Genomic DNA, 27,645 nt, shown 5'->3' on the forward strand with positions numbered 1-27,645 from the left:
AGTTAGCAGTTACGACATGTTCTAGGATTTTTTATTATCATATTGTAGTAAATTTCCTGGGATAAAGGAAGACAGTTCGTTCTTTTAAATAGGTCCTTTTTGAAAATCACCTCTGGCCAATAAATTTACTTTCTTACTTTTTGATAATGATTAAATAATATAAAATGAAATACAACAATTTGTCATGTTTCAGTATCATTACCTATACATAATGTATATGTGAATATGTCTGTATATAATTCTAACTTTAAATTGGCACATACCCAGATTATTTAGATAGATGGTAAAACTGCCCCAATTGAACAAAAGTGCTAAAATGCCATGTTTAGGAACACAGTGAAAGTGTCTGACTGATTATGACGTAACAAAAAAAATTAGCTAATGAGAGGCCTTTATTGACCAATGGTAAAATTTATAGTGGCCTCTCATTGGCTAATTTTTTTTGTTACGTCATAATCAGTCAGACACTTTTACTGTGTTCCATGTTTAGTATTACTGATCCACAATAGAGAAAGGGTCAAAATTTTCATGGACATTTGGACTAGTGTGTAAATATATCGCTTTGATTGTATTTATTGAGATTCCTTAAATTGTTTGATATTTATCGGGCTGTGCTTTTCAGTAAACCTTAGTTTTAGTCGTCTTCATTTATTAGAAGATAACTCTCTCTTTTCGTGCATTATGTACCAAATAAACTTTATAGATAACCTAATAATTTTATTAAATTTCTGAGCATATTTGAACCCAATCTTACTTTATAAGCACTCCTCTCTCTCTGTAATGAATTTTATTTGTGTTGTAATTTTAACAAATTTTCATGAATATTTATGAGGCTAACATTTAGATTTAATTCTTATTAAACTCTTCTGCTTTTTTGCTGTGTGTCAGGGATAGGATTAAATATTTATCACATCGAATTATGGACAACTTTCCGCAGATATGAAAATGAAAAATTATTAGATTGAAGTAATTTTTGTTGGCCTTGAGACGCCAAAGGACTGGATTAAGAAAACTGGTATTAATTTTATGATTCCCATTCTAATATTTGTAGAAACTTGTCTGTAATACGATGCTATACATGTTTTTTTTTTATTTTGACTGAGAACCAGTTTTAATCTTTGGTTTTATGTGGTTATCAGATCAACAGAAGACTACCTAGTCATTTTCTTAATTTTAGAGTAGCAAGTAGACTAGAGTAAATCTAGGTTGCTTCTAATTGTTCTCAATTTTGTTGACATAGTTGTATGGCAAAGTGGCCCAGATCATTGCATTTCAATATCTTGTCAACCATAAACATTACTATTTAGAAACTATGAACTATTGATTAAATAATAACACGTATATTATTTAGGCACAGATAAAAAAATTATATTATTGTTTTCATAATGCCGACATAAGATAGTAGAAATGGTTCCATTAGAATAACTCTTTTTCAGCAATATGTTAGCCACAAAAACTTAATTTTTAGCCATATATTACATAAATAATGGCAAAAAACTAAAGTTTGTATTTTAAAATCTGCTTACATATCCATGTTGAATATGTAAAATTTATTGTATTTGATTATACACTTTTCAGACATTTTGCGGTCTGTGCCAAGAGACAGCGCAAAAAAAAGACATTTTAATGGAATAAAAGACACCTAACTGTCTGTCCAAGAATTTGTGTTTTAAAAGTCACAAAAAGAGTTTAAGAGGGGTATCGTTGATATTTTCATTTCACATTGCCAATTCAAACCTCATCATTGATTATTATTCAGCTTATGCCAACAAAGAAATTAATTCGGGGGGAAAATCACGAAACCTATATACTATTTTCAGCTGTCGTTGTGGGGCAACACTTAGTATAATCTACGACCTTTTTATCTGTATTTTCTAATGCAATTCTATTGATATCCAAGTTTTATCCAAATGCACAAGAGAAAAAAAATAGCAAATGTCTTAGTTTTAAGGCCAATGTAAATTCTGTATTATTGTCATGCGTCTGAATTAAATATTATTGAATAGATATATTTTTATCCTGATTAGTTTTGAGTACTTCCTGACAGTAACACATTAGTTTTTACTTAGGGATGTACATAGGTAGATAAAAGAATAATCTCTCACCCATCCCCCCCCCCTCAAAAAAAATGTACAACTAGATTCAAGAATAATTTATCTTTCATTTACTTATCCCTGCATCCTTGATTATTTTGAGTTTATTCCGTGACAAGTAAAAACTTGGAGCACTAGAATTTTCACATAAAATTGAAAGATTATGCTAAATATAGGCTTCTTCAAAGAGGTGTTTTAGGACAATTCGGAAATCTTTACAAATTTGTTTTGTAAGATTTCAATGGTTTTGTCGATTTGTGACATTGAAAGTGATCATAACTGATGTCATGTTATATGAGTTGAGTATTATATGATTTTCAAATTGTAAAAAAAACTTGCATAGGATTATCTTCTACAAATTCATTTTTATCTTCGTTGTCTTTTCAGCTAACATTTCTTAATAAGGTAAAGACAAACCCTTTATTAGAGGTCGTCAAGATAATGAAAACATTGCAGCAATTATAATTTGTATTATACTTTGGATGTTGTCGTCTAACTTATTTATCATTTTCTTCATTAAGCTTAACTCTTTTCTTCAACATTACCATAGAAAAGCTTAAAAATTTTACTGAAATTCTTTAAAAAGTTATTAAGGAAAGTTTACTTGGTGCTTTAACTAAAGCTATACATTGAGGACTTCACCCCCACCCTCCCCCTTCCTTCTGAGTGGCCCTCTCTGTTCAGGGCGATATCCCTGCAGGGCTTTTTAAACTTTTCATAAAATAACCTAACCCAAAAATGGTCTAAAAATCAGTATCAAGAATAGTAAACACAATCTTTTCGCCAACAATAGGTCTGTGTAAAATTTAAATTGTTGGACCAGTTCTATCATGTTCTAATATGAACAACTGCAACTATTCATCACAACGAACATACATGAATATAGAAAAGCTTCGCATTTACAAAATACGCCATACATGCAAAAATGCTGCGAATGAATAAACATCTAAAATGTGTGCAATTTTTGGCTCTTTCAAAGATTCGAGGACAAATAGGAGATTGCTCTACATTAGCTTTACAATTATGTATTTTATATTTTTGATGAGTGGCAGTTCTTTACTTACCCTCGACACGTTGCTTAGCTTGCAGATACATTGACTCTAATTTGTAAAACTCAAAGTAGTTTTATCATTTTCTTTAATTTAAACATTACTTTTATTGAAATCTTCAAAATACTTTTTTTTCTCTACTCACAGATAAAAAAAATAAAAAGAAGTATGTAAAGGTTGCCCGAAGAAAATGACTTAATCAGTCCAGTGCTTAGCGAGACCTATTGTTACAGATAGACAAAGATATACAGGAAGAAACCCTCCTTTTTCACATGAATGCTTCGTGAGTGTCTGTAGTTTAATCCTCCTCTACTACATAAAGTAGTAAGGTTTTTTTGTCTGTAGCTTAAGATTTCGATAACTACTAAACTGAAAAAGTTCTCCATTAAATGAAGCTTCCAATATGTTCCTGGATGGTTTTAAGGTATGTAATTATTATATCTTAGTTTGGTTTTAGGCTATTTTCCTACTTTCCTTACTCAGAATACAATGTTCCTAGATGCTATTCATATAATAAAGTAAAGTAATTTGTTGTAAATCATATTATAGTACAAACATGGGTGAAAATTATAGGTTTCTGCGTGTATGATGCTTATATGTAAAAAAAAACAAGAACAATTAAGTCCATAAACAGTGAAATAATATAGAGATACAATTTTTGGTGTTTTCACAAATAGTTTCAGTTAAACCCTGATACCCCCCCCCCCTCCCCTTTTTAAAATTGAAAATACGAAGTCTAACCTCAGAGGGGTTCCAAACTCCGCTGGTACCATAACTTTGTTTGTATCCTTGCACGGCAAGGTATTTTTATAACATTTTCTATTGAATGTGAAGATCCCAAGCATGTCAAGGGTTTAAAATTTTGTTTTAACTTGCACACACAACGCAAAATATCATTTATGCTCCTAGACATTTTGGACATATCCCTGTTATCCTAATAATACTAAACTATTGAACTTGCAAAGGCCTAAAAATTGCGCTAGTTTTGCGCTAGTTTGATTGCATGCAAAATTACCAAATTTTTATCTCGCTTTCTCACTTTCAAAATTGTGAAGCTTTTTTCTATAATTGTGTAATTTAATCAATTTTCACACATCTGAGATCTTTCAGGTCCAGGAAAGGTATTTATATAACTATTTTGAACAAGGGTACATCCAGCAACTCAAGAGTTTATTCTTTTCAGGAAAGCTTCTTGTAACATGGTTTAATGTTCTTATCCTGAAAAGATAATATTCTTTTGGGCATGCAAGGAGTAAATGAAGCCCCTTGCTTTAATGAAATCAGGGATCTTAAGGAATAAAGATTGAATATTAATGATGAACGGCCCCTTTAAATACAATTAAAATATTGGTTAAAATGTTTGGCTATTACTAGTTTGAACCAACCAATTAAGATTTAAATTACACAAAGTTTTAAGCTAACGAATGAAATAAAAATAACGTGCTTGTTAACCCCTACCAACTTTGCGAATGAGCTTTTTTATTCCAGACAACTAATCATTTAGTTTGCAAATTTTGTTTATGATCATAATCTGCGCTCTGTGTTGTAGATTCTGTATTAGGGAAACAATTTTTCAATTATTTACTACTTCGTTATGACACTTAGAATTAATAACGACGAAAAAGAGTATACACATCTATTTGTAGGTTAATAATTAATGAATTAGGGGCGATTTCAGATTTATTGAACAAAATGGCAATGAGAGGATAAAAAAATTGGATTATATTCATATTTTAGACAAATATAAAATATTATTTAGCATAGGGAAATCTAATAGATGCAGAAATAGTGATGGTTATGCTGGGCTGGGCAGGATTCAATGGCAGCAGCTCTTGAACCAGGTCCTTACCCTGCAGGCTCGTCAAAGGGATTGAGATACTTCCAAATGCTTTTCCTAAAATTTAGAACATTTATTTTTGACAATTGTAGAAAGTCGGCAACTCTATAAATAAAGTGAACCCTTGGCCTTTATTGTTACTGAAGAATCTTAGGTCTTGAACATTCCTCAAAGCTGCTTATATAAACTCTACTAGCTGCTGTACCCCTAGCATCTAGAGGCTCTTATTTTTTAAAAGGCTATGGAAGGGCAGAATAATAGCCTAAAACCATACCCAGACATATTTGCAAAAATATAATAGCCTAAAACCATCTTATGACCTATATCAGACCACATCGGTTGAGCAATTAGTGAGATCCTTTGCTACAGACAAAAAAGCTTGCTTTATATGATAGGATAGTAACCATTCATTTACTCTTTTTCATAAAATTTCGTTATATTCTGTAATACAGTTTTCTTTTGTGTCTTTCTGAAATATAGCCTGTTTCGATACTAAAAATCAAAACTTGTCTTTGCACTTTAAATGTTTTGTTTATGAAAAATAATTATTTCACTTTGATTAGTTTATTGGTAGAACATTTTGATTTGCTTGATGGCCACATTAGCTAATAATTGACAAAGCCCATTTTGTTCCGAATTTGTATCACTTTTGAAAAGTGCGACTCCAGTTACGTCATATTTTTCTCTCCCGAAAAAGGGAAGAGGGAAAGAAAAAAAAGGGAAGGGGGGAAGAAAAAAGAGATGAGAGAAAAGGGGTTTTTTCCCATCTCTTTTGAAGAGATTTTCTTCCCCCCTTCCCTTTTTCGGGAAAGAAAAATATGACGTAACTGGAGTCGCACTTTTCAAAAGTGATACAAATTCGGAACAAAATGGGCTTCGTCCTAATAATTTACCTGAATCAGATTCTTCAACTTTAATGACCAATGCTTGAGTTTTCCAATTAGATTGAAGCATATATACTTCACCATGGTTGAAGGTGGCCTGTTGGGTTTTCCTACAAAAAAAAAGTTATGGATAAAAACTGAAATCAAAATAAAACCAAGGATGCCAAATCTTTACTTAAAGAAGCTCATAAATATCAAACAAGATAAACAGCAAAATATAAAATCACAACAACTCATAAACTTATAGCAAATAGTAGTATAGTAAAGAAATCTGTGACTTACGTACAGTCAAACAGACCTTTAATATGACAATTGATAAATAAAATCTTAATAAATAATTTCTGAAGTCTAGCTGAAAATCTAAATTAAATAAGGACTTTGTATAATTGTGAACTTAAAATAGTTAAACACCCCAAAAAATCTCACTACTTTATTTTATAGGATAAATCCAATATTGAAAATCATATTTCCATAACAAGAGTGTAATTTTTTTGTACAATGATTCTATTAGGTTAGGTTAAGTAAGGTTAGCAGCTTGCTAATTTGTGACCTGTGCTACAGAAGTATCATCACTTATTCATGCTTTTATATTTTAATTAAATGAACTAAAAAGCATTTTAAAAGTGATTGTTTGTGTAAATGAGTTTTAGTACGTTTATTATATTATCCCATAATAAAAAGAATTAGGGTTATGATAGAAATTCAATTTAAATGAGAATTATTTATATGTAAAAAGTGGACTAGAAACAGAGTGAGAGGACCATGGATTTGTGGAATTGTGAATGGAATGTACTTACTTATGTGCTTACTTTTCATTTGTATAAAGGGTAATTTTGTTTACTATAATTAGGGGGTAAAGTAAGAAAGTAAAAAGATAATTAATAAAATCATGACTGTCCATTCAATTTTAAAGCTTGGCGTCAGTTGGACGTAATCGTCCATGTTTTTGTCTGAAGCCTATTTAAAATTTTGTATTTGTGGCGTGGTGAGCGGAAATACTCTGAAATTACGAGGAGGTGTAAATACATGATAATAAATGTTGTCTAGTGGTTAACAGGTTTACAGGGATACGTCAGTGTAAGAGAAATTGGTCAATTATCAAATTTTTGTTTCTCTAAACACATTACTTCTAAACTGACCTAAACAATAGACAAAAATTGAGCCTTTTCAAGTCATAACCAAGACCATAGGTCCTACCCGTTAATGGTAATTAGCTATGCCTGTTTGTGGGCCAAGGCATTCCTTTTTTCATACTATGTTTTCAAAGCGTTAAACACAATAGTTTTTTATCGTCCACTAACGTATCTCTGTCCCCCTGAATGGTTACCAAAACAATTCATTTAGAGAAAGGATTTGAGTTGTTATCGGCATTCTTTTTGTCTTCTTCAAATAACTGTTTTGGGGCTTTTAGTATTGGATTTCAAAATATGGAGTAATAAAAATTGGGTAGAACCCTAATATTAACAAGCGAATCACAGATCATCCCTTCTTATTTTTATGTGTATAAAAAAACTTCTTTGCCATTTCAGATTTGTGAATGGAGAGACAATGCTTGGCCCATTGAGAGGCACAACTCCCAGTTAGAACTTTCATCCAAAATGCGTACAATCAAAGGTTGGTTGATTGGAGTGTTACATAACCAATTGCCTTGGCTCCTTCCTTTAATTGCCTTAGTTGGTTGGTCGTTACAGTATAATGGACAAATGTCCTACCCACCCTTCAGATAATTTAATAGATTTTTTCTTCACAGAAATGAAATAGACACACGGAAAGATATACAAACATCATAGCATTTTATATATATATATATATCAGTTATGTAATGTTGTATCCATAGTCATTGTAATTTCATTCATTTCCATTTCAATTACTTGTAAATTAGTTTTTATTTTACTACTCTTTCTCAGCTACAGCTGTAAATTGTCATTGTTCTTTATAAACTTGAACATTTGAAAAGAGAATTTTTTCTATGAAAAAAAGTATGCTATTTTATAGGAGTTACAAAAGATATGAGGGAATACTTTATCCTTTTGTTACTAATATAATTATTTTTTTAAATGACAGCCTACCTATAATATTATGATTAAAATTTCGCAGGAATTTGACTGAATTCGCAATTTTTATTGGCAGCCGCAGCAAAGTAAGTCTATATTTTTAAAAATCCGCAGCTGCAGCAGATCTGCACTAAACAAACCCTACTAGTTCATAACAACTTACTTAGCAGTTTCAGTTTTTGATGTGTAGTTTGCAACCTTAATAATTGCTCTAGGAGAGGGAAGATATCCTGCAGGCACGGGCTCTGTTGTGTACTAATATATAAAATAGTTATTTAAAGCATCATACATATTAGAGACAGCTTTCCGCGGATAGTATAATAAAAAAAAAGAGGTTTCCGATTTAGTTGGCACTGAAATGTCAAAGGCTCTGACCCAAGAAATTTGCAAGATTTTTGTTTTATAATCTGTAAAAAAATTTCTAAAATACAATACGGTACATGATTTTTACTGTGGCCCACAGAGCTGTTTCGAGGCCATACTAAAAAAATATAAATTTTTGGGGGGAAATCTTAAAGATGAGTTTATCGTTTCATACAAAGTCAAGATTTAAGATATCATCTTATATCATTCTACTCTTGGACATATTAGTCCTTGCCCAATAAAATTTACACCATTTACCTTAACTAAATTATTAGCAGAGTAAACAAAGATACTAAGCACGGCATCTGTACTGCTAGGAAACAACTTTCCTGTTGGGGCACCTTAACAGATACACGGGTAGGTAGGGTTTTCTGCATGTCTAAGACCGAGTTAATTAGTAATTATTTTCTCAAAGTACCTTGTTGAGCACTGAGCCCATCATATCTTTAAAATTAATTGAAAATAAGAGGGAGGGGACTAGTTTTTAATTTGTTTGTTCATTACTTAAGGTTAGGTTAGGTTGTATTGGGTATTAAGTAGCACTGCAATGCAAGAGCCCCTCATTATTAAAAAATCCCCCTTTATTGTCAAATTATTTCAACAATAAAAAGGGGGGGGTTCAGTTCTCGATGGACACTTTGTGAAAAAAGCACCAGATGATCATATGTGCCAGAAGACATTTAATCTCCAGTTTAATTCCACCAGGTACAGCGAATATATAATGTGTACCTGGAACATTAACCAAAGGCATCCAAGCCATCTCTAAATCAACTTCTCCAGAAATGTTGGCATACTTTGTCTTTCTACCAGGAACCATTTCAAGCTTGGCTGTTGTAGACCTGAGACTACAGATAATAAATCATACTGACCAAAAACAATCATTCTATAGTTTAGACATGAATTTTAGATGTTTTAGTGTATAACTTTTACATTTTCTGTAAAATTAATGTAAAAACTTTACCTGGAAATTAAAGGCTGGTTGCTTTGCAGAACATTTGTAGATCCAATATTTTTCTTTAAAAAACATAAATGTTTACAAAAGAGAGATATAGAAAATAAATATTTATTAGAAAATAATTTATTCTTAATAAAGCAAAACAAAATGACCATTGTATTTTATGCCTAGAACTGCATTAGACTTTACTATTTCTGTTGTCCTAATGATTAAAGACACAGTTTTAAGCTAAAAAACATGCATAAACCTGAGTTGATAGAAAATGGGGGGTTTGCATGGCAGAATGAACATCCAAAGCAGCGTACCCAAGAAATTCATCATTGCTTCCTAAGAAAATTATAAAAAAAATGTGATATCCCCATACGTTTTATTTTTCATGTTATATAAAACTAAAGCTATTTGACAATTTCATTACACAATTAAACCTTTAAAGCAAGGTTTTCATATACACATTTGTTTTTAATTTTTTATAGTATGGTTCCAAGCTTCTTATATCGAACTAAGAACCTGGTTCCTACATTATTTGACATACCTGTGTCATCATCATACATATTAATCTCTACTAGGTGACCGTCAACTACCTCTAATGGGAATTCATACCTTAACAAATCTTGTCAGTAAGATAAAATTATAAACTAACAATTACAGGAACCAATAAGACAGTCAAATAAAAGTTACCACTCATTCCAGGTGGCCTCCTGAGAATTCTTGACAACATTAGTGTTCCATTCTTTGGATCCAACACTAACAATTCCGTAAACATCTGGTCTGTCCTGTCCTACAAACTTTCTCATTCCTCCACGTCTATGAAATACACAATTAAATGAAGAGTTGGGCTATGTTGGGTAAGGTTTTGAATATCTTATATATGAATCATTGCAGAAGCAACTTTTTTGATCGGATGGGGTTGAATAAAGTTTTCCCACAATTAAAAACTTTAATATTTTATTTCAACACAGACAGCTTAAATTAGTGGAATAATATATGTTTGTATCATAACCAAACTTGATCTAGTTTGATTTTTGTTTACCTTGGTAGTCCTTTCACTGACTTCAGCTTGACTCCCAAGATTCCAGAAATTTGAGGTTGCCAGATCATTTGAGGATTGGCTGTCCAGGACAATGGAATGGTAATCCTGAATATTATTGTTGAGTTATACAGAGCTGGACTTTCTTTCAGAGATAGCTATTGACCAAACAATGTTGCTTTGTTTCTTCACTGCTTCAGTAAATGAAAATAAAAATAAAAATCAGCCTAAAAAAGGTTCACATTAAAATAAGGAATCTGCAAACCTGTTTGGAAAGACAGCTTGTTCATTCAGATCCTTAAGCAAGTCCTCTTTGATCTTCTTCTTAATGACAGGTAAATCTGCCACTTTAGCCAGACCATCAAAATCAAAATCTATTTCTGGCTTGGTCAGGAAGAAAAACTAAGATAAAAAAATGAGTTGCAGGTAAAAAAAATCTAAAAGTTCATATACTGAAAAGTGAAACAACATTTTATCTTTGATTTTTATTTTCTTTTACTCAGAGTTTCATGCTTCTGCAATCACCAGAAAGATAGATAAAATATTAAAATTTAATCTCTTGGATATTTGCTTTAAAAGAGGGCAAATAAAAGATTGTCACTTATTGTTGGTGTTATCTTATTTAGTTTTAATTCTTTACCTCATTGTTGGAGACAATTAGTACAAATCTAGCTATTTACCTGGATACCTCCAACTAAAGGAAGTTCACTCATTGTTGGAGACAGAACAATTCTGGCTCTTCCTGCTATCTTTACATTCCTTTCAACATAGTTTTAATGATTTTTTTTTTCAAAAATAGATATTTGTATCACCCTTCTTTTTAAGCTAGGAAAAATTAATTTCCTAAGAAAAAAAACTTTATTAAAATATTTCTTACTTGAGTCCACTAGCAGTACCCAGTATGGCTACTTGTATATCAGCATTACCATCATAGATCATATCAAAATCAATCACTATGCGATGCATATCTGACACTGCTCCATGAGTCCTAGAAATAAGATTTTTTTGTGATTTTGATATTTACACTTTGGAAATAAATGTAGTTTGCATGAATTACAAGAGTACCTTACAAAGATTGTATTTCATGATTTAAGAAACAATTTATTAGTATGCATATCAAAATCAGGGTCTTGCTGATTTTTATATTATTGGCATTGTTAGAATTAAAAATTACAAGATACCATGGTTTAAGTACTATATGTTAGAAAGGTAATTTTTGAAAACGAAAAAGCAACAGTTTTTCTCTAAGAGGCTTAGAACCCTGACCCTTTCGATTGTAGATAAAAAAAAATAGTAAACAATAATTCTGCAAAAATAAATTGTTATGTAATTTTTAAATGACAAACAAGTGCAACTCATATTGAACTTTTAAGTTAAGAAATTACATTTATGTGCAGTCTTACTATGAGACAAAATTTTTATATGTGAGCTTAGGATGGGATTTCACTGAAAGGTCAATCTCGTGAGTCTGAAGCTTATAATTCGGAGTCTATGGTCGATATTTACGCAATTTTACACCTATTTAAGATCAGTATATAAAAAATATCACTGTAACATTGAGTAACTATTTCACTTTAGGATCTATGTATTATATCTACTTAGCAAATTAAATTGCAATGATTAGCGTAAATAGGAGATTTTTTTCTGGAACTGTATAATAAATATTCCTACACTATTTTGTTCAAATACCATTAAAACTACGGTTACTGTTTTACATAATTATCATTGCAAAGAATAAGAAGATAAACGACTTAAATAATTCACTCTAAAGTAGCTTTCTGCTTGTATGCTTATACATCCAAAACATTAATTGTTCGATAAAATTTATCCATAATTTTTGGGGAAGCTTTGTTTTTTTCTTATGGTTAGGATTAAGGCTTCATATGATGCGGAGAGGAAACATTGGGAAACCCCCTCAAAACTGAGATTTAAAATAAATACCTTTGGAGGTACCAAAAACGAAAGGATTAATAAACCATAGATTTACGCATAGCATATTATTAATGTTATTAACATATTGATTTAAAGCAATGTTTTCATTCTAAAGTGAAGCCGTTTTATGCTATGTGTTTTTTAGTGACTTGAAAAAATAAAGTGCAATGTAAAAGTGTATACTCCCTTACATTTATGATTCTGTTCATGGTTTCATGGATAAGTCAATGAAAGAATAAAAATTATTTTTCTTTTAAAAAGTTAAGATGAATCCTACTGAGAAAGGATATGTTATTCATAGATTGATATATGCTTATTTTTATAAGGAGAAGATTAATTTATATATCCCTCTATCCATTTTATTTTTGTTTCTTCTTCTCTGCTTTCATGTTCCTGCATTTATTTGTTACTAGGAATGAAGGGATATTTAATCCGAATGATATCTGTCAATTGTTTATTTCCTAAATTATTTATATTATGACTTTACAGTAATTTTAAATTGTTAGCATAGTATTGTCAAATTTGATGAATCAAGTTTAAAAATACGAGAAAAAGTAAAACTTAACAAATCAGAAAGGTAGACCAACGAACATCAACAAATACAGAATAACAACGCAGTAAATTTCCATGAGTCTGAATAAATATTCTGTACTATTTTATCCCATTTTACTTCAGTATAGGATGCTTAATATACACTTACTTATAGTGTTGCTTTGGTTGATCTATAATTTATATACTTTATAGCCCTAGGAATCAATATTCCTAAAATCAAGTGAAAAGAATGATTATGTCATATTATATATAGTTTTTAGAAATGCCAAAAAGAATCACGTTTAAAATGGACATGCGAACCTATTTGATTATAGATCTGCTACTTCTTTCTGTACCTGTTATAGGAAACCACATGCCAAGTTTAAAATCGATAGGACAATTCATAGATGCCGAAACTAATGAAAAGAGCTATTTCATACAGACGGTCGGACCGGCCCTATATGTAGAAAAGCATCACTTGTCAGAAATTTTCCAAGGTTTTATACTAAGCATTCATCAATAACATCAAAGGCGAAAAAGCTATTATACTAATTCCTTTATCAATGAATCAAACTAAGGTCTAGATTCATATAATCTGCTTTTACTATCCTAGGATAGATAAAGATATATTTCAAAACAATATTATTCCAATGTCCTTTTCTTGGAAAATTTAAAGAAATTAAAAGCAAAGCTTTTCTATTTTAGGGTCGGTCCCTCCCAAAAGTCTGTAACGGATTGCTCTTACCGTAAACTTAGAGATTTTAAACTTACCTGATGATTCCTGCAACAGTTAGGTACGATTTTGAAAGCGCAGCAACTATATAATAATTTGTCTAAAAGTCCATTTTAAACATGCTGAGTTTTTAACTTTTACGGCAATATTTTTTTATATGATATAATATCCATATAATATTTCCATTCATCTGATATTTGGATAATAATTCCTAGGACAACAAGGTAAAATATTAAGCAAATCAAGTCCTAAAAATGTAAATAGTTTTTAAAACAGTATCCTGTATTCAAGCAATTTTGCAACTAATATTTGATTTATACACATTCTGCTTTAATAGTTCTTACACTCTTCAAGAGTTAATATTTATTTGTTTTATATTATAATTCTATAGCTTAGCTTTCATTGATGTTTCATCCTTGTTATAAATCTGGTTTAATGGTCGTGCCAGGTATTGAATTCTATGATTTTCGTCTCTGTGGCTGGCTGGCTAGTACCATCAGAGTTCATGGCTTTTTTAAAGGTGAAAATATGCAACAAATTATACTTACGTACAAGCTTTTATATCCGTGTTAAACCTTATAGAAGATATTATATCAACAAATTATACTTATATACAAGCTTTTATATCAGTGTTAAACTTTATAGAAGATATCATATCAACAAATTATATTTACATACAAGCTTTTCTATACAAGTTAAACTTTATAGAAGATATTATATCAACAAATTATACTTATATACAAGCTTTTCTATACAAGTTTAACTTTATAGAATATATTATATCAACAAATTATATTTACATACAAGCTTTTCTATACAAGTTAAACTTTATAGAAGATATTATATAAACAAATTATACTTATATACAAGCTTTTCTATACAAGTTTAACTTTATAGAATATATTATATCAACAAATTATATTTACATACAAGCTTTTCTATACAAGTTAAACTTTATAGAAGATATTATATAAACAAATTATACTTAAATAGAATTTTCTATTCAAGTTAAACTTTTTAGAAGATATTATATCAACAAATTATACTTACATACAAGCTTTTATATACAAGTTAAACTTTATAGAAGATATTATATTAACAAATTATACTTACATACAAGCTTTTATATACAAGTTAAACTTAATAGAAGATATTATATCAACAAATTATACTTGCATACAAGCTTTTCTATACAAGTTAAACTTTATAGAAGATATTATATAAACAAATTATACTTACATACAAGCTATTCCAAAAAATTGGACAAATGTTCCACCTTGTGGCCGAACTGTGCCGATTGACGTCATATACCCTTTCAAGAGTTTAACAATTGTACACTTGTTTTGGAAAAACTCTAAGCTGCTTCGGTTAGAATGATAGTTTGTCCTTTTATTTTACCTGACAAGAAGTAATTTATTTATATATCCTATTAACCTATCTCTGAGTAATACCTGATGTTAGTGATCTTTGGCTGGACATGTCCCAGATTAATTCTTGTGAATTTGAATGCCTTGCTTCCAAGATTGAGGGCGGCCAGGGCACCTTGCACCAGCGGTTCTACCTGACAAATAAAAAAAGGAATCAATAGAATTTCCTATAGGATTCAAATTACCTTTTAACAATGCCCAACATACTGACAGACCAAGTAAATTTTAAGAGATACATTCATCCATCTATCGTAAATAGCAGCAGATGCAATATTTTGATTAAGGGACAGAAAAAGTTAGTTGTAGTTTAGGTTTGTCACTAACAAGGACACCTATATTTACAAGTAACGAACTCGCTTATGCTTAAGCATTATTCTTGAAACTGCGTTAAACATTATTGTCATATTGTCAACCATAAAATATCATTTTTTTCAAATAAAGAATATTTGTTTATGATTTTTATTTTAAAGTTAAAAAACATGTATGTGCATGTACATCGCTTTCAGATTATTTATCAATGTGTAAAGAAGTCAATGTTTAAAATCAATAGGACGAGGCTCAATTTTATTATCAGATCTATTTTTAAAATTTTTTGTGGTAATTCAAACAGTTTTCCATGCATTTGTATGAAATTCTCCAAAATGTTTATATCTTCTTTAATTGACAATATTGACCTTTACGTAGACACAATTTATTTATCAACTTCATACAAAAATTTGGTCGTCTTTGTCTGATGATCAATATAAAATTATTAAAGGTTTGTACACCAGAAACAGACTCTGTAGGAAATTTGAAAAAATAAACAAATACATCATTTCTAAAAGGTAAGCTTGTATATAATTATAATTATCCACGGGTCGGTCCTTAGGCTTTCTAATAATATGATACTTAAATTAAAATCTTTGTCTGTCTTCTTGTATGTTTAAAAAGCATAGTTTTAGCTTATTGTTTTCTTGACCTAAAAGTTTTATTAGACAAAATAAATGATCAAAAGATTAATGTAAAGTAACGATGATAATTATATTAGGTATAAATTTAAGAAAAAATGCGGATGTATTTTTATATGTTTGTTTCTAATATGGGATAAATAGATAGTACAATAGAAAACAATTTAAACTAACAACAACTGGCCTTCTTTTAGTTAAAATTTTAGAGCAAGTGCAAATAAAAAATTTCTATATAAACCCCTTTTAGTTGAATTTAAACTAATTAAATATTTTATAAATCCCTTCAACTCAACAATTTTTGTCATATTATTTTGGCCCACAAAATGACAACTTGATAAAAAAGTAAACATTTAAAATGTTGTTTCTTACAATTTAGCAAAACCCCAGATTCTAAAATAGTGTGAGTATATTTAAGTATGATTGTCCAATAAGATATGGAAAACGGCTGGGCCAATTTTTCCACAGTTTTTATTCAGGCTTATAATCGAAAAAGTTATAAAAAAAAGTTCCCATCCAACCCATAGAATTTTTTCTTTTTATACAATAAAATCTGTAAGGAAATTACATATCAGCACATGCTAAACCACATGATGTAAATTATGTTTTAAAACAAATATTGATTGATAAGAGTCTAACTAGGGGAGAAGCCACTAGTTAATTATTTATAAAAAAAACTACTAATATTTATGTTGTTTTTTAGAAACATTTTTGATGCTTTAACTCACATCATAAGTTTAAGATTGGTATTTCAGTAGGTGGTCTGATCAGAAAAAATATACTTGGATGTCCGTCTGTCTGTCTGCTAAAAAGATTTTGAAGGGTCTTTTAATTTTGGTCGAGATTATGTTTAAATGCATTCTTTAAAAAATCTAGAGAACAAAATTACAACTTTTAAAATAATACGAAAAGGAAATTAAATGAGGGAGACAGACCGGTTGAACAAACCCAGACAAAAAAAAAAACAGATATACTTACCCTGGAGTTAAGTAATTTAGTGCACATCTCACTCACCCTGATAATACAATGACAAATTAGTTTTTCAAAAGACGGATATAGTTAAATGTTGTATATCCCACTCTTGATAAAATCTTCGTAAAAGTAAAGCGGCTTGGCTGCAGATTGTTGACTTGGTGTCGGCTACCCAAGGCTTCAGCTTTTAGTTATTCGGCTGTTTTTTAAAATCATAAGCAACTTTAACTGCTTATTCAAAAAGTGGACGAACTGCTCAGGCTGGCAAAAAAAATATCAGCTTCAGCTTGTCCAGCCTTGAAAACACAATTAATGAATAATTTAGATACGGAAAGTTTCGTGTGTGACGTCATAAAATACGTCCAAACCCATCTCTTCTCTCCACCTTCAATTTTAGACATATTTTTATGACGTATCTCCGAAAAAAATCCTAGGATTTAGCCATCATAAAATGACTTTTTTGTCATTAAAACACAATACGGAATTCTATTAAATCATTCAAATTTGTGTTATGTTTGTATAAATTAAAGAGAAACTCCTGCGACAATATAACTTATAAATAATAAAAGAGTAATTTTTATTAAAAATAAGTTGAAAAACATACCAACTTCAAATTTTTAAAAAGATTAACAGATTTAAACTATTCAAATGATTAAATTTATTTTAATGATTGTCTTATATGATCTCTAAAACCCGCTAGACTAATTAGATCCAACTTAAGTAAGTAAAATGCTAGTCCAGGCCCGGTTTTAGGCTATTTGTTAAGATGATACATTAACGTTAAAGGAGCCATTCTCCTATTTCATTATATGTTAAAGATACTTAGTATAATTTATGTGCTTTAATCTATCTTTAAAGGACCTAAGCATTATTAAAAAACAGAAAGTAAGAGTATCCCTTGAAGGCTTGGTAAATGTAATATAAATCTCAGTTGGGTGTAGAGAATTTATATGGTGAAGTCTTAATTGTTTGTCCAGGCGGGTAAATAGACCCCCATACAAGATGAGAACACGAAACCACTTCTCACTCAGTAGAAACACACTTTAATTTCCTCACACTAATATTAGTAATAACTTAATCTGCGTAAATAGACCAAAACCATCCCAGGACCATTGAAAAGCCTCCTTAAAATGGAGAAATCAATCGGTTAAGTAATTAAAGGGTGTGCAAAAAAAATGCGGACATTTTTTAAATTGAAATTGGACGGCTTGTGTTAATAGTAGAAAAATGTTACGCATACCATTAGAACCACTAAAAAGTCTATTTTTTGGAAATATACGAACGATTCCTCTGCTACGTATAGTTACGGAGCTACGTGTTAAAATGTCCCAACTGATGTAAAACTTGACTTGCGAGTAAATTTTAAAATATAACTAAAAATTTGAGAAGATATTTTGCAAAAAGAGATGCCTACATTATCAATTTCAAATTGCGCGGCTTGTTTTAATAGTAGAAAAATGTTACGCATACCGATAGAACCGCTATGAACTGTATTTTTTGGAAATATAAGAATGGTTCCTGTGCTACAAATAATCTGACGGTATTTACACTATTTCAATTTTAAAAATGTCCGCATTTTTTTTGCACACCCTTTATCTAAACCTAAATACAAAAAAATTCCTAATTATTATAAGAGGATGTCATTCATGACCACTACTAGCATAACTTGCCTCTTCATAAAGTTTATACAAAGCAATAAAAACACTTTTTGTTGTTTAAATGCAAAAAAAAATATTTTATAATCCATGACCATTAAAACCGCCAAATACTATTTATTACGTCTTGAAGTTAATGCATAACTAGGTAACTTTCATACATATCATTAACTTGTCTAGCAATGACTGATTTGTGTAAAGGTTTTACAGGTAAAAAGTACAACGTTTTAGTATTCCGCAGCCACAATAACTGACAGATACAAAAATGAAACCACAACAGCATTATATCTGTAAGGCAGCAATTAAACTGAAACTGCCAGTCTGTCAACCATCCTTTTTCAATAATCCAAAGCTTTACTTCGAGGCAATGTTTTTTTTCTGCTAATTGTGCTAATTAATTAGAGAAGTTTCGTTATTTAAGATATACATAATGGACATAATGTAAGATATGGCAGGAAATGAACCCATTACCTGCGACCGTGGCTCAACACGTAGCGCATCCGCTCGTCGTCGGGAAGGTGATAGGTTCGAATCTCGGGCCGACACCGCGTCATAACTAAGACGTTAAAAATGGTTCCTACTGCTGCTATGTCAGATGCGCGACATAAATAGTTAGAGTAGGGGGAATGCCTTGGCCCAAAACAGGCGCAACTCGTTACCATGCACAGTTGGGACTTCTCAGACAAAGTTCGTGCATCACAGAGAGTTGGTTGTCTGACGGATGTTACTTAGCCTAATATCCTTGGGTGTTTGGACAGAAAAGGGTGCATACCAGTCATCCTTAGTTCTCCTGGACTGCTGGACCAGGACCTAGACAGTACACCAAGTCGAAAAGGTCCTGGACTGTAATCCCGCCCGTACGAGGTAATCCTAGGTAATCCCCAAACACAAAGTTTACCTGGGAGATAATTGCTGGAGCACATCCCCAGCCCACCCAACATCTGCACCAGATGTATTAGTTTGGGTACCCTAAAACAAAATTTTAGATTCGAAATTATTCATTTTCTTGAAGTATCTATTAATTAATTTTCTCGTATTCATTCGAATCCAGTGGATAGGAACCGGTTCTTATCCATACGAAAAAACTATGTCTAGCATCGTATTATATCCAGCTTTCTACGAATATAGAAATGTACAATCATAAGATTAAAACTAGTTTTTTTAGCCGGTGACTTCGTCACCTCGGGGCTAAAAAAATCTCATTTTAATCTCATAATTGTACATACTATATCCGCGGAAAGCCGTTTATAATACGATGCGAGAAATAACTATTATAGGTCTTTATTGAAAGGAAAAAATCAGAATAGATATGCAACGATTCTTTCCACTTATTTTTAAATGAGAAATTCTGTCTTAACTACCTGTATATTTATAATAGATCAGTTACTTATTTTACTGATAGTACTTATTTATTTTTATTTAGAATATGATTAATTGTTTGAAAGCCAAAATCTTGAAACAACACAAATAGTATAAATTTTTATTTTATTATTTTGTAAGCCTTTTTTTACACCTTATGCATTTTAAGAGTTTGATGTTTTTATGAGAGGCATGCACTTTTGCTTCTATAACACGTTGTTCATTAACGTAATCAAGATATTTTTTAAGCAAAGTATTAATTCTAGCTTTTTATTTGAGGCATCTCAAATAAATTAAGATATTTTGAAATTTATTAGATATATTCCAATTCAAATTTTTTGTTTGTTTTTAAGATACTGTAGAAAAAAACTATTTTTGACATCAAGTTTAAATCTCTTGATTGATTGCAGTGGTGGCGTGTTAACTAAGTATAAACCAATAATAAACTAGTCAAATATTTACACCATAACTTTAAAAGTGGCTTTTTATGCATACGCTGCTTGCACATTTGTTCTTCAAACACTGTTAAAAAATCTTACAGGAGGTTAACTCACAAACAAAATAAAAATTTTACATATTTATTCATACATTATAAATTGTTTTGAGCATGCACTGCTCTCTTAATATGTCAATGTTAATATCTTATATATTTCTTACTATTCAAAGGAAGGGGCAGTTTCTTTTTTGGAACGATATATCTCAGCCTCCCGCCTCCTCTTTTTTCCCCTAAAGTAGTCTAAATTATGTTTAGAGTCAATTCTAATGAATTCTAACATCAACAATTTATAATATATTACCGGCTGTGCACCTAGAACCTTCTACTTCCGACTGATTTACCTTATTTTAATTTTAGTTTCTGAAAGATTGTGTAAACAGTTAGTGGGGTGGTTATTGCACTGTAAAGGAGAACCATATTAGTTACCGAGATCCTTTTGCTACGAACAGACTGACATTCTGTTATTTTTTGTGCGGATACTTTTTTACCAAAATAAATATTTTACAGTGAATTTACCATTTTCAGTTCTCTCCATATTTTTATACTTTTTTTAAAACCAAAAGTTATAATAATTGAAAAGGGTGCTGTATCACCTGGTTTGACTTTTAGAAACAAAGTGCTATAGGGAGACAGGAATCAATAATGGAATATAACATATAACATATAATAAAGAAATTGTATTTAAATATAAATATACTAAACCCGTGAAATACCAATTTTCAGATTTGTATACTTATTTTATGTTGCAATTATTAAATTTCCCGACATTTATCTGTACGTAAGTGGTGACAAATAAAAATTATTTATAGTGATTGAAAAAGTAATCTAATTGGGACTTGGTTAATACAACCTATAGAGACAAACCTTCCTTTCATTACAGCTATTTTAAACAACCAATTCTTTAATTACACAACCTTATTCTGAAGTCTTGAAGTTTTGGATAAAGACATATAATAAAAACTTTATTTGATAAGTTGTAGAAATTTCAAAGCATGTTGACTAATCCATTTATGCTTTAAAGTTATTATTTTAATTATTCATATTGCTTAACTAGGGGTCAAATAGTAATTAACCCTTCACTTATGTTTCTTTCTATATTTTCATCTCAATCAGGGATGAGAGAGTGAAAAGTGAGATAAATATAGTACGTAAAAATGCTCAGTTTTTTTTGGTTCCAGTACAAACGTAGGAGTCCCAAACGTAGGAGTGGACAAACGCAGGAGTGTTAAAACATTAATTTGATGAAGTATTTCTATACAGATTAGGTTAGGTTAAGATATGAATGTACAAATAAGCCCCCGACAGTGGTTGGGCATTTTAAAAACCTATAAGATGGTCTAAAATAGGTTAGGTTAGGTTAAGTGTCCACTCCTGCGTTTGTCCACTCCGACGTTTGGGACTCCTGCTTTTGTCGTAGGACCTTTTTTTGTTGAAAATTGTTAGTAAACTTCATTGTCATAGAATTAATCAATTTTTTCTCTTGGTGGATTATTCCAATAAAAGATTTTCAAAGCTTGAGGTGGAATGCTGCTAATCATGTATATTCTGCATTCACTTCTGCGATTACAATATTATTTTCACAGTTTTATTTTTAATTATCAGCTCAAGTTTCTTTTCCCACATTCCTGAGTTTACTTGTAATTATAATTAATCTTTTGATTTATTCCTAACCATTTTTTTGCTAGTTTTCCCTGTGATAATATTACATTTTTCATATTTTTTAAAGCTCTAATAGAATAGTTCTATGTGTATATTTTCGTATCATTGTTTGTTGGATGTCCAGCCATTCATGCTATAAACATAGAGTTGCTACGCTACCAATAAAAATATCAGAATTTTTTTTTTGGCATAATGATAGAAAATTGTAAATTTGTTATGAAAAGCTACTGACAGGTCGACATACATACACATTTGATTAGTAGCAGAATAGGATCGCTGGTAAAACTATTTTACAATGAAAAGTAAATATGATTATAAAATAAAAGTAAGGTTTTACAATAAGTTATGTCTAAAAATAACATCTAGTTTAGTCGAAAGGCAGAACTAAAAGTTTTCTAGTAAATATAAATAGAATAGAACCCTTTCGACTTATTTTTTTCTCCTTGCATTGTTATACATGGAGCATATGCAACCCGACAACCAACTCTTTGATTTCACTATTCTCTCTTAAAGATCTAACTGTGCGTGGAAATCAAGTTGCACTTGTTTTATAGGCAAACATTCCTTTCGCTCGTACATTTTTAAGCAACTTGAGGATTAACGTCTTAAACTATTAGGCGGTTAAGGACAATAACCCACAAATATGATTTCAATTTATGTTATAAGTACACAATAAAAAATAACTCTCTAGAACCCACCTTGTAGTTGAGTTAATAGCTTTAGATTAGAGTGACCTCAAATTGTTTATTTATTTACTCAGTGTCAGCCTGTCATAGTTTCACATCAAATTGTTACAGGAATACAGAGATAGGCAAGTCAACTTAACTTTTAGAATTATGGTTTATGTATAAATATTAATTAAGCCTTATTACTTTTAGCATCTAGAAGCTATGCAATATAATGGCAATGGAGGAGAGAAGAGTAGAAAAAAAAATAAAAAATGGAGAACATAATCCGTTCATTGGTTATTAGCGAGATTATATAGGACAGACAAAACCCATACTACTTATACATATTAGATTACATGTTCAATTACATTAATGTTAATCAAGTTTTATAAGAAAATGACAAAAATAAGAATTAAGTTTTTCTTTTTCTTTTTTCATCTAATCACGCAATATGTATATCTTCTACGAAACTGGTACCATCGCAAGATCACAAGTTCTTTACCGACCAGCTCAGGACCATGTTTTTTTAGAAATAACTTTTATAGGCAGGGGAATATAAGACAACATCTAATTTTTTTTTTACAGTTCATTTTCCCCTGATTTTCTCCCTTTCTTTCTTATAGATGTTTGAAAAGAACTTTGATGATGAAACAAGAAAAAATTTATGATTAGTCACGATCCCTGTCAGGAACGAGGAATTTGATGCAAAAAACTGTGTATTTTTTATTTCTATTATCATTTATTTGTCAATCTAGTTAATAAATTGTTAGCAGTTACTAGTCCATTGAAAATTTATACTATAAATAAGAATAAGAACAAGAGGGAGGGGGGTAATTTGTCCCAATTTCCACACTGTAATGGGTCAAAAACTTGTAAATGAAATTTTTGTTTTTACATATAAATATTTCTCTGAGAGAATACTTATCTAAATAAACAGTTGGGCAGATGAACAAAATTCTCTTATAGCGAAAATAGTATTTGACATTAATAACAACACAAACTTGATCATTAATTAATTTTTCTAATTTATTATTTTCAGTTTATTTTGAGAAAATAACTTAAGCTTACTTGTTTATCAGTGACGAATCCTGAAGCAAAAGGAATATGTTCACAATACCTTCAAATAAAAAAGAATAAAGTCAACTTCTTTTAATTCTACCTTTTCAAAATCATATGATTTAAATACTGCGTAGCTGACCTGCCAGTATACTCATGATCACAAACACAACGTCCACATTCACAAATACCATTTCCAGAGCAAACCTTAAGATAGTTTGGTTTCAAACAAACAGGTATTATCAAAATGTGCTCAATTCGATTTGAGAAACAGTCATTTGAAATTTTATATCAAAATAATGATTTTATTCATTTTAACCTTTTTACTATGCAATGACATGCACATTGTGTTCTCTACAGGACAGTCACAGGCCTGTCCTGACCAGCCAGGGTAGCACCAACACCTGCCACACTCACATTTGCCATGATTGTTACACAATATTCCTTCGCTTAAAAAAATAATTTGTTTTATTCTAAAATCTGATAAACATATTTTTATTATCTTATGAGGATAATTAAATCAATTCAGCTACAAATAGATCTTAATTAATCTGTGTGCATGATATTACTCTTAAGTCTATGCAGCTAAGTTTATGATTTATAGACTTAAGTCTCAACTAAGACCTGTACTGGAACTTAATAATGTATGTTACAAAAATGGTGAATCTGTTGATGAATTATACCTTGACTTAGGACAAGACCATGTATCACATTCACAGAAACGTCCATAAATAATTCCTCTAGAATCAGTATTACATTGACAAACTCCACACACACAATTCCCCTGACCACTGCACGCTGGACCACCACTAGTCTTCTGACACGTCTCTGGACCTGGTGGGGTGTCCATGTAGTCACCATAATCATCAAGGCACTGGGGAGATAAGTTAAAATTTAAACTAAGTATGATTAATTTCGACAAATCTAGAAAATTAGAAATCTAGAAATTTTTGATATAAACAATCCATCTGTTTCTTCATAAATTTAACAGCTCATTGACATCTAAGGGTGGGGGTAAAGGGGTGTTTACACTCATCAAACTGTTAAACTCTACATTTACCTCCCTCAAACCTTTGAAAACCCTTATTTTATCTAACTCTTTAATTGTTTTTTTTTTAAATTGTTGCGATGTAAATGTTCCCTATTATGTGGATAATAAGTAAAGAAAACTTTGATCATCTGCTAATCTAGAATTTGTCTCTATAAATTATTTTCCTCCTTACAAATTTTTGAACATATCTTCAATTCTTTATATTTTGGTGTAGATTTCTTATTTTAAAATTTCAATATACAGTTTACTCAGTGATATGTACAAATGTTCATAAACATAAAATGAAAAAAAAGAGTAAGAATCAGATTCTAAACTTTTCCCAATATTCCCTTTAATATATTATCTACATGGATTCATGTAATATTGTAATTTATAAAAAAAATCTTTACTCATAGATATTAATTTCTAGAAGTATTTCATATTATTAGAAATAATATCCACATAAAAATCACTAACTCTTAAGAGAAAACATTTATAATATGAATTTAAGAAATCCTATACAGCCAATTTTTAAAAATTTGTATTTACTTAATTCTTTAGTTTACTGAATTTCAAGATTAATTTTCAGCATCTTTATCCGTGTTTGAAATTTTACTGCCTGCCTAAACAAGGCATTCAAAGATGAAAGAGTAAAAACATCAAAGCCTTAAAATATTGTTGCAAGTTTAACACACATGGAATTTAATATTGTACGTTGAGGTAATTAAGTATATGATCACTTATTTCCTATTTATTTAACTTTAACCTTATCGGTGAGAAGCTAGCAAATCTAATCTTAGTTGTTATCAGGGGGGGGCTGGGACATTGCACTGAAAAAAACGCTAAACAACTCAAGAACAATTTCTCTCCTTGGTTGACTTATAACCTTTAAGTAATTTTGTCCAACTAGATATTTTGGTTCAAACTATCTGTATGAACATTTTTTTAACAAATAATTAAATCAACAAAAGGGTTAATTTTGTTTTGGTCATTGGGGATGTACACACAATTTACAAGAGGGTTAATTTTTAAGAAATGGGGAGCACCTAAACAATTCATAAACAGTCTGGTAATTAATCACATCGTATTATAGACAGCCTTCCACGGATATCAAAATGAAAAATTATAGTATTACAACCAGTCTTGTTTGCCCCGAGAGGCCGAGAGCCCGGGCTAAAAAAAACTGATATTAATTTTATGTTTTTTTTGTGGAAATTGTTTGTAATATGATGCTATACAAAATTTTTCAGTATGGCTGAGAACATGTTCTAATCCAGCGGATATTAATCAGTTTCGAAGCCATACTGGGGAAAAATAATATTTATTTAAAAACTAAAAGTCTGTGTGTTAATATCTATTGCAAGTTTTTACCATATGTGAAATGAATACCGTTTTGTTCAAGAAATCTTCTAAGAAAATTAAATGTTCATATACTATTTGAAAATAACAAGAACGATTGAGTTTTGACGAAGCAATGCTTTAAAAAATGAAATATAAGAAAACATGATTTCTGTAATGGATACTTTTAAATATCTCTAGCTTTCTAATTGAATTTAGGTTTCATTAGATTTATTGTATTTTGCTTTTAAAATGAATGATAAAGTATGTGTTGTAGCACTATCTGGCATTCGGGGTTGCCCCACAGGGTTAGGGCAACGCAGGTATAAACCCCGCAGGGTGAAGGGCCCCTGAAAGGGTTAGGCATAGAAATTGGTATCAATGCCGATACTTTGTATAAAAGCTACATAGATTTATCACAAAAATCATTTATAAAAATTTTATTTTGAATGTGAAAATTAAAATAAGTTCTTTATGCTTGAGATTTTTGTAAGACTTTTTACAAGCTTTAAATATTAACGTCGTGTGCCTTACATAGAAGCAGGTAACGCCTTTGAGCCGTTTTTTTTTTAATGTCAACACAAAACATAAGCAGTTTTACTTTTGTTTTAGAGAATATTTATCCTTATTCGCTGATTTCAAAAGCAATCCCATCAGTTTAGAGTGCATGTTCTATGCAAAAGAAATTAGGCTTTATTGTTATTGCAAATTTTTACATCTCATCAACCTGTTGTTTTTCAAACGCAATGCTATTCTAAATTTAGGAGTATTTATATTTTGTAAATCTTATTTTTTATCAACATCTGTGAGATGAAAAGTTTTTTCATCCTTACAGAATAAAAAGTTAGGGAAACTACTTTAAGATCATAATTGTAATCATTATAATATTGGTTTTCATCATTATAAATAGTTTTCCATGAAAACCTCTTTAAATTTCCAAACTTTTTTCAGCTCTTTGAAAGGCTCTATTTCTACGGGATACTTTTTCTGAATAGCGCTTTTATTCTTTATTCAAGCTGAGCTAAAAATACGTTTTTTTTAGTCAAAAAGTTTGTTTGTGGTTCTATTATCTAATTGACAACTAATTGAGTTTAAAATAAATTCTAACCTGGCTAACTTTAGCAGAATGGGCTAATCCCACAAGGACAAACAGCAAGCACAGCTTCATCGGAATATTATCTGAACAGCATTTATCTTGTAGGAAATTTCAAGGATTTTTTTTTTTGATTGTGTTACATGTTTAAAAGTGTAAAGTATCAATAGACTAAAAAGTAAAATCGAAAAGCTAACTAAATTAAATAAAAGTGTAAAAAATAATATTCTTTAAATATATCCCTGTTTAAATATAAAAATGATTTGTTTAAGCATTTTAGCATGCAATATTATAATTATTACTATAAATAGAAATAAAAATATTGCTGTAATGTTAAAATTATAAACTAATTTTATAATCTTCAAAACAGATTGATGTGAATTAATTATTTTAAAGAGTGAAAAAACAAACTTACTAATAATCATTTTATGGTGAAAATTCAGAGCATTATACACTATTATAAACTGCAAGATACTGACTCACATCAATC

At 30.3% G+C, this 27,645-nt stretch overlaps 1 protein-coding gene across 4 annotated transcripts; it reads right to left on the reverse strand.

Annotated features, from left to right (window-relative positions):
* Positions 1-4,796: 4,796 nt before the first annotated feature.
* On the reverse strand, positions 4,797-27,645 carry LOC145318656 (extended synaptotagmin-3-like). 4 transcript variants are annotated; one of them, XM_080160083.1, is made up of 22 exons: positions 27,571-27,645; positions 27,171-27,241; positions 24,378-24,568; positions 24,014-24,143; positions 23,837-23,901; positions 23,707-23,755; positions 19,355-19,425; positions 16,808-16,844; positions 14,910-15,019; positions 11,140-11,250; positions 10,943-11,021; positions 10,528-10,664; positions 10,266-10,370; positions 9,914-10,039; positions 9,768-9,835; positions 9,483-9,562; positions 9,242-9,294; positions 9,010-9,119; positions 8,539-8,621; positions 8,081-8,172; positions 5,873-5,973; positions 4,797-5,036 (listed from the first exon to the last, which is right to left on the reverse strand). In XM_080160083.1, the coding sequence occupies exons 1-22, from the start codon at positions 27,578-27,580 to the stop codon at positions 4,894-4,896; spliced, it is 2,022 nt and encodes a 673-aa protein (XP_080016209.1). In that variant the 5' UTR covers positions 27,581-27,645; the 3' UTR covers positions 4,797-4,893. The 4 variants fall into 4 exon arrangements, with proteins under 4 accessions (XP_080016209.1, XP_080016204.1, XP_080016223.1 ...); XM_080160078.1 differs by having other exon boundaries at positions 9,010-9,125; XM_080160097.1 differs by lacking the exons at positions 23,707-23,755; positions 23,837-23,901; positions 24,014-24,143; positions 24,378-24,568.

This window comes from Acartia tonsa, chromosome 1 (assembly GCF_053477335.1).
Source record: "Acartia tonsa isolate MP-2025a chromosome 1, ASM5347733v1, whole genome shotgun sequence".
Taxonomy (NCBI): Eukaryota; Metazoa; Arthropoda; class Copepoda; order Calanoida; family Acartiidae; genus Acartia; species Acartia tonsa.

Bases quoted from the DNA above. Each gene is read 5' to 3' on its own strand.
- LOC145318656 (XM_080160078.1), bottom strand. The intron at 10,371-10,527 runs GTTTGCAGATTC...AATAATATTCAG, and splicing joins CAAGCTGTCTTTCCAAACAG to GATTACCATTCCATTGTCCT. The intron at 8,622-9,009 runs GTACACATTATA...GTATCTGTTAAG, and splicing joins GCCTTTGGTTAATGTTCCAG to GTGCCCCAACAGGAAAGTTG.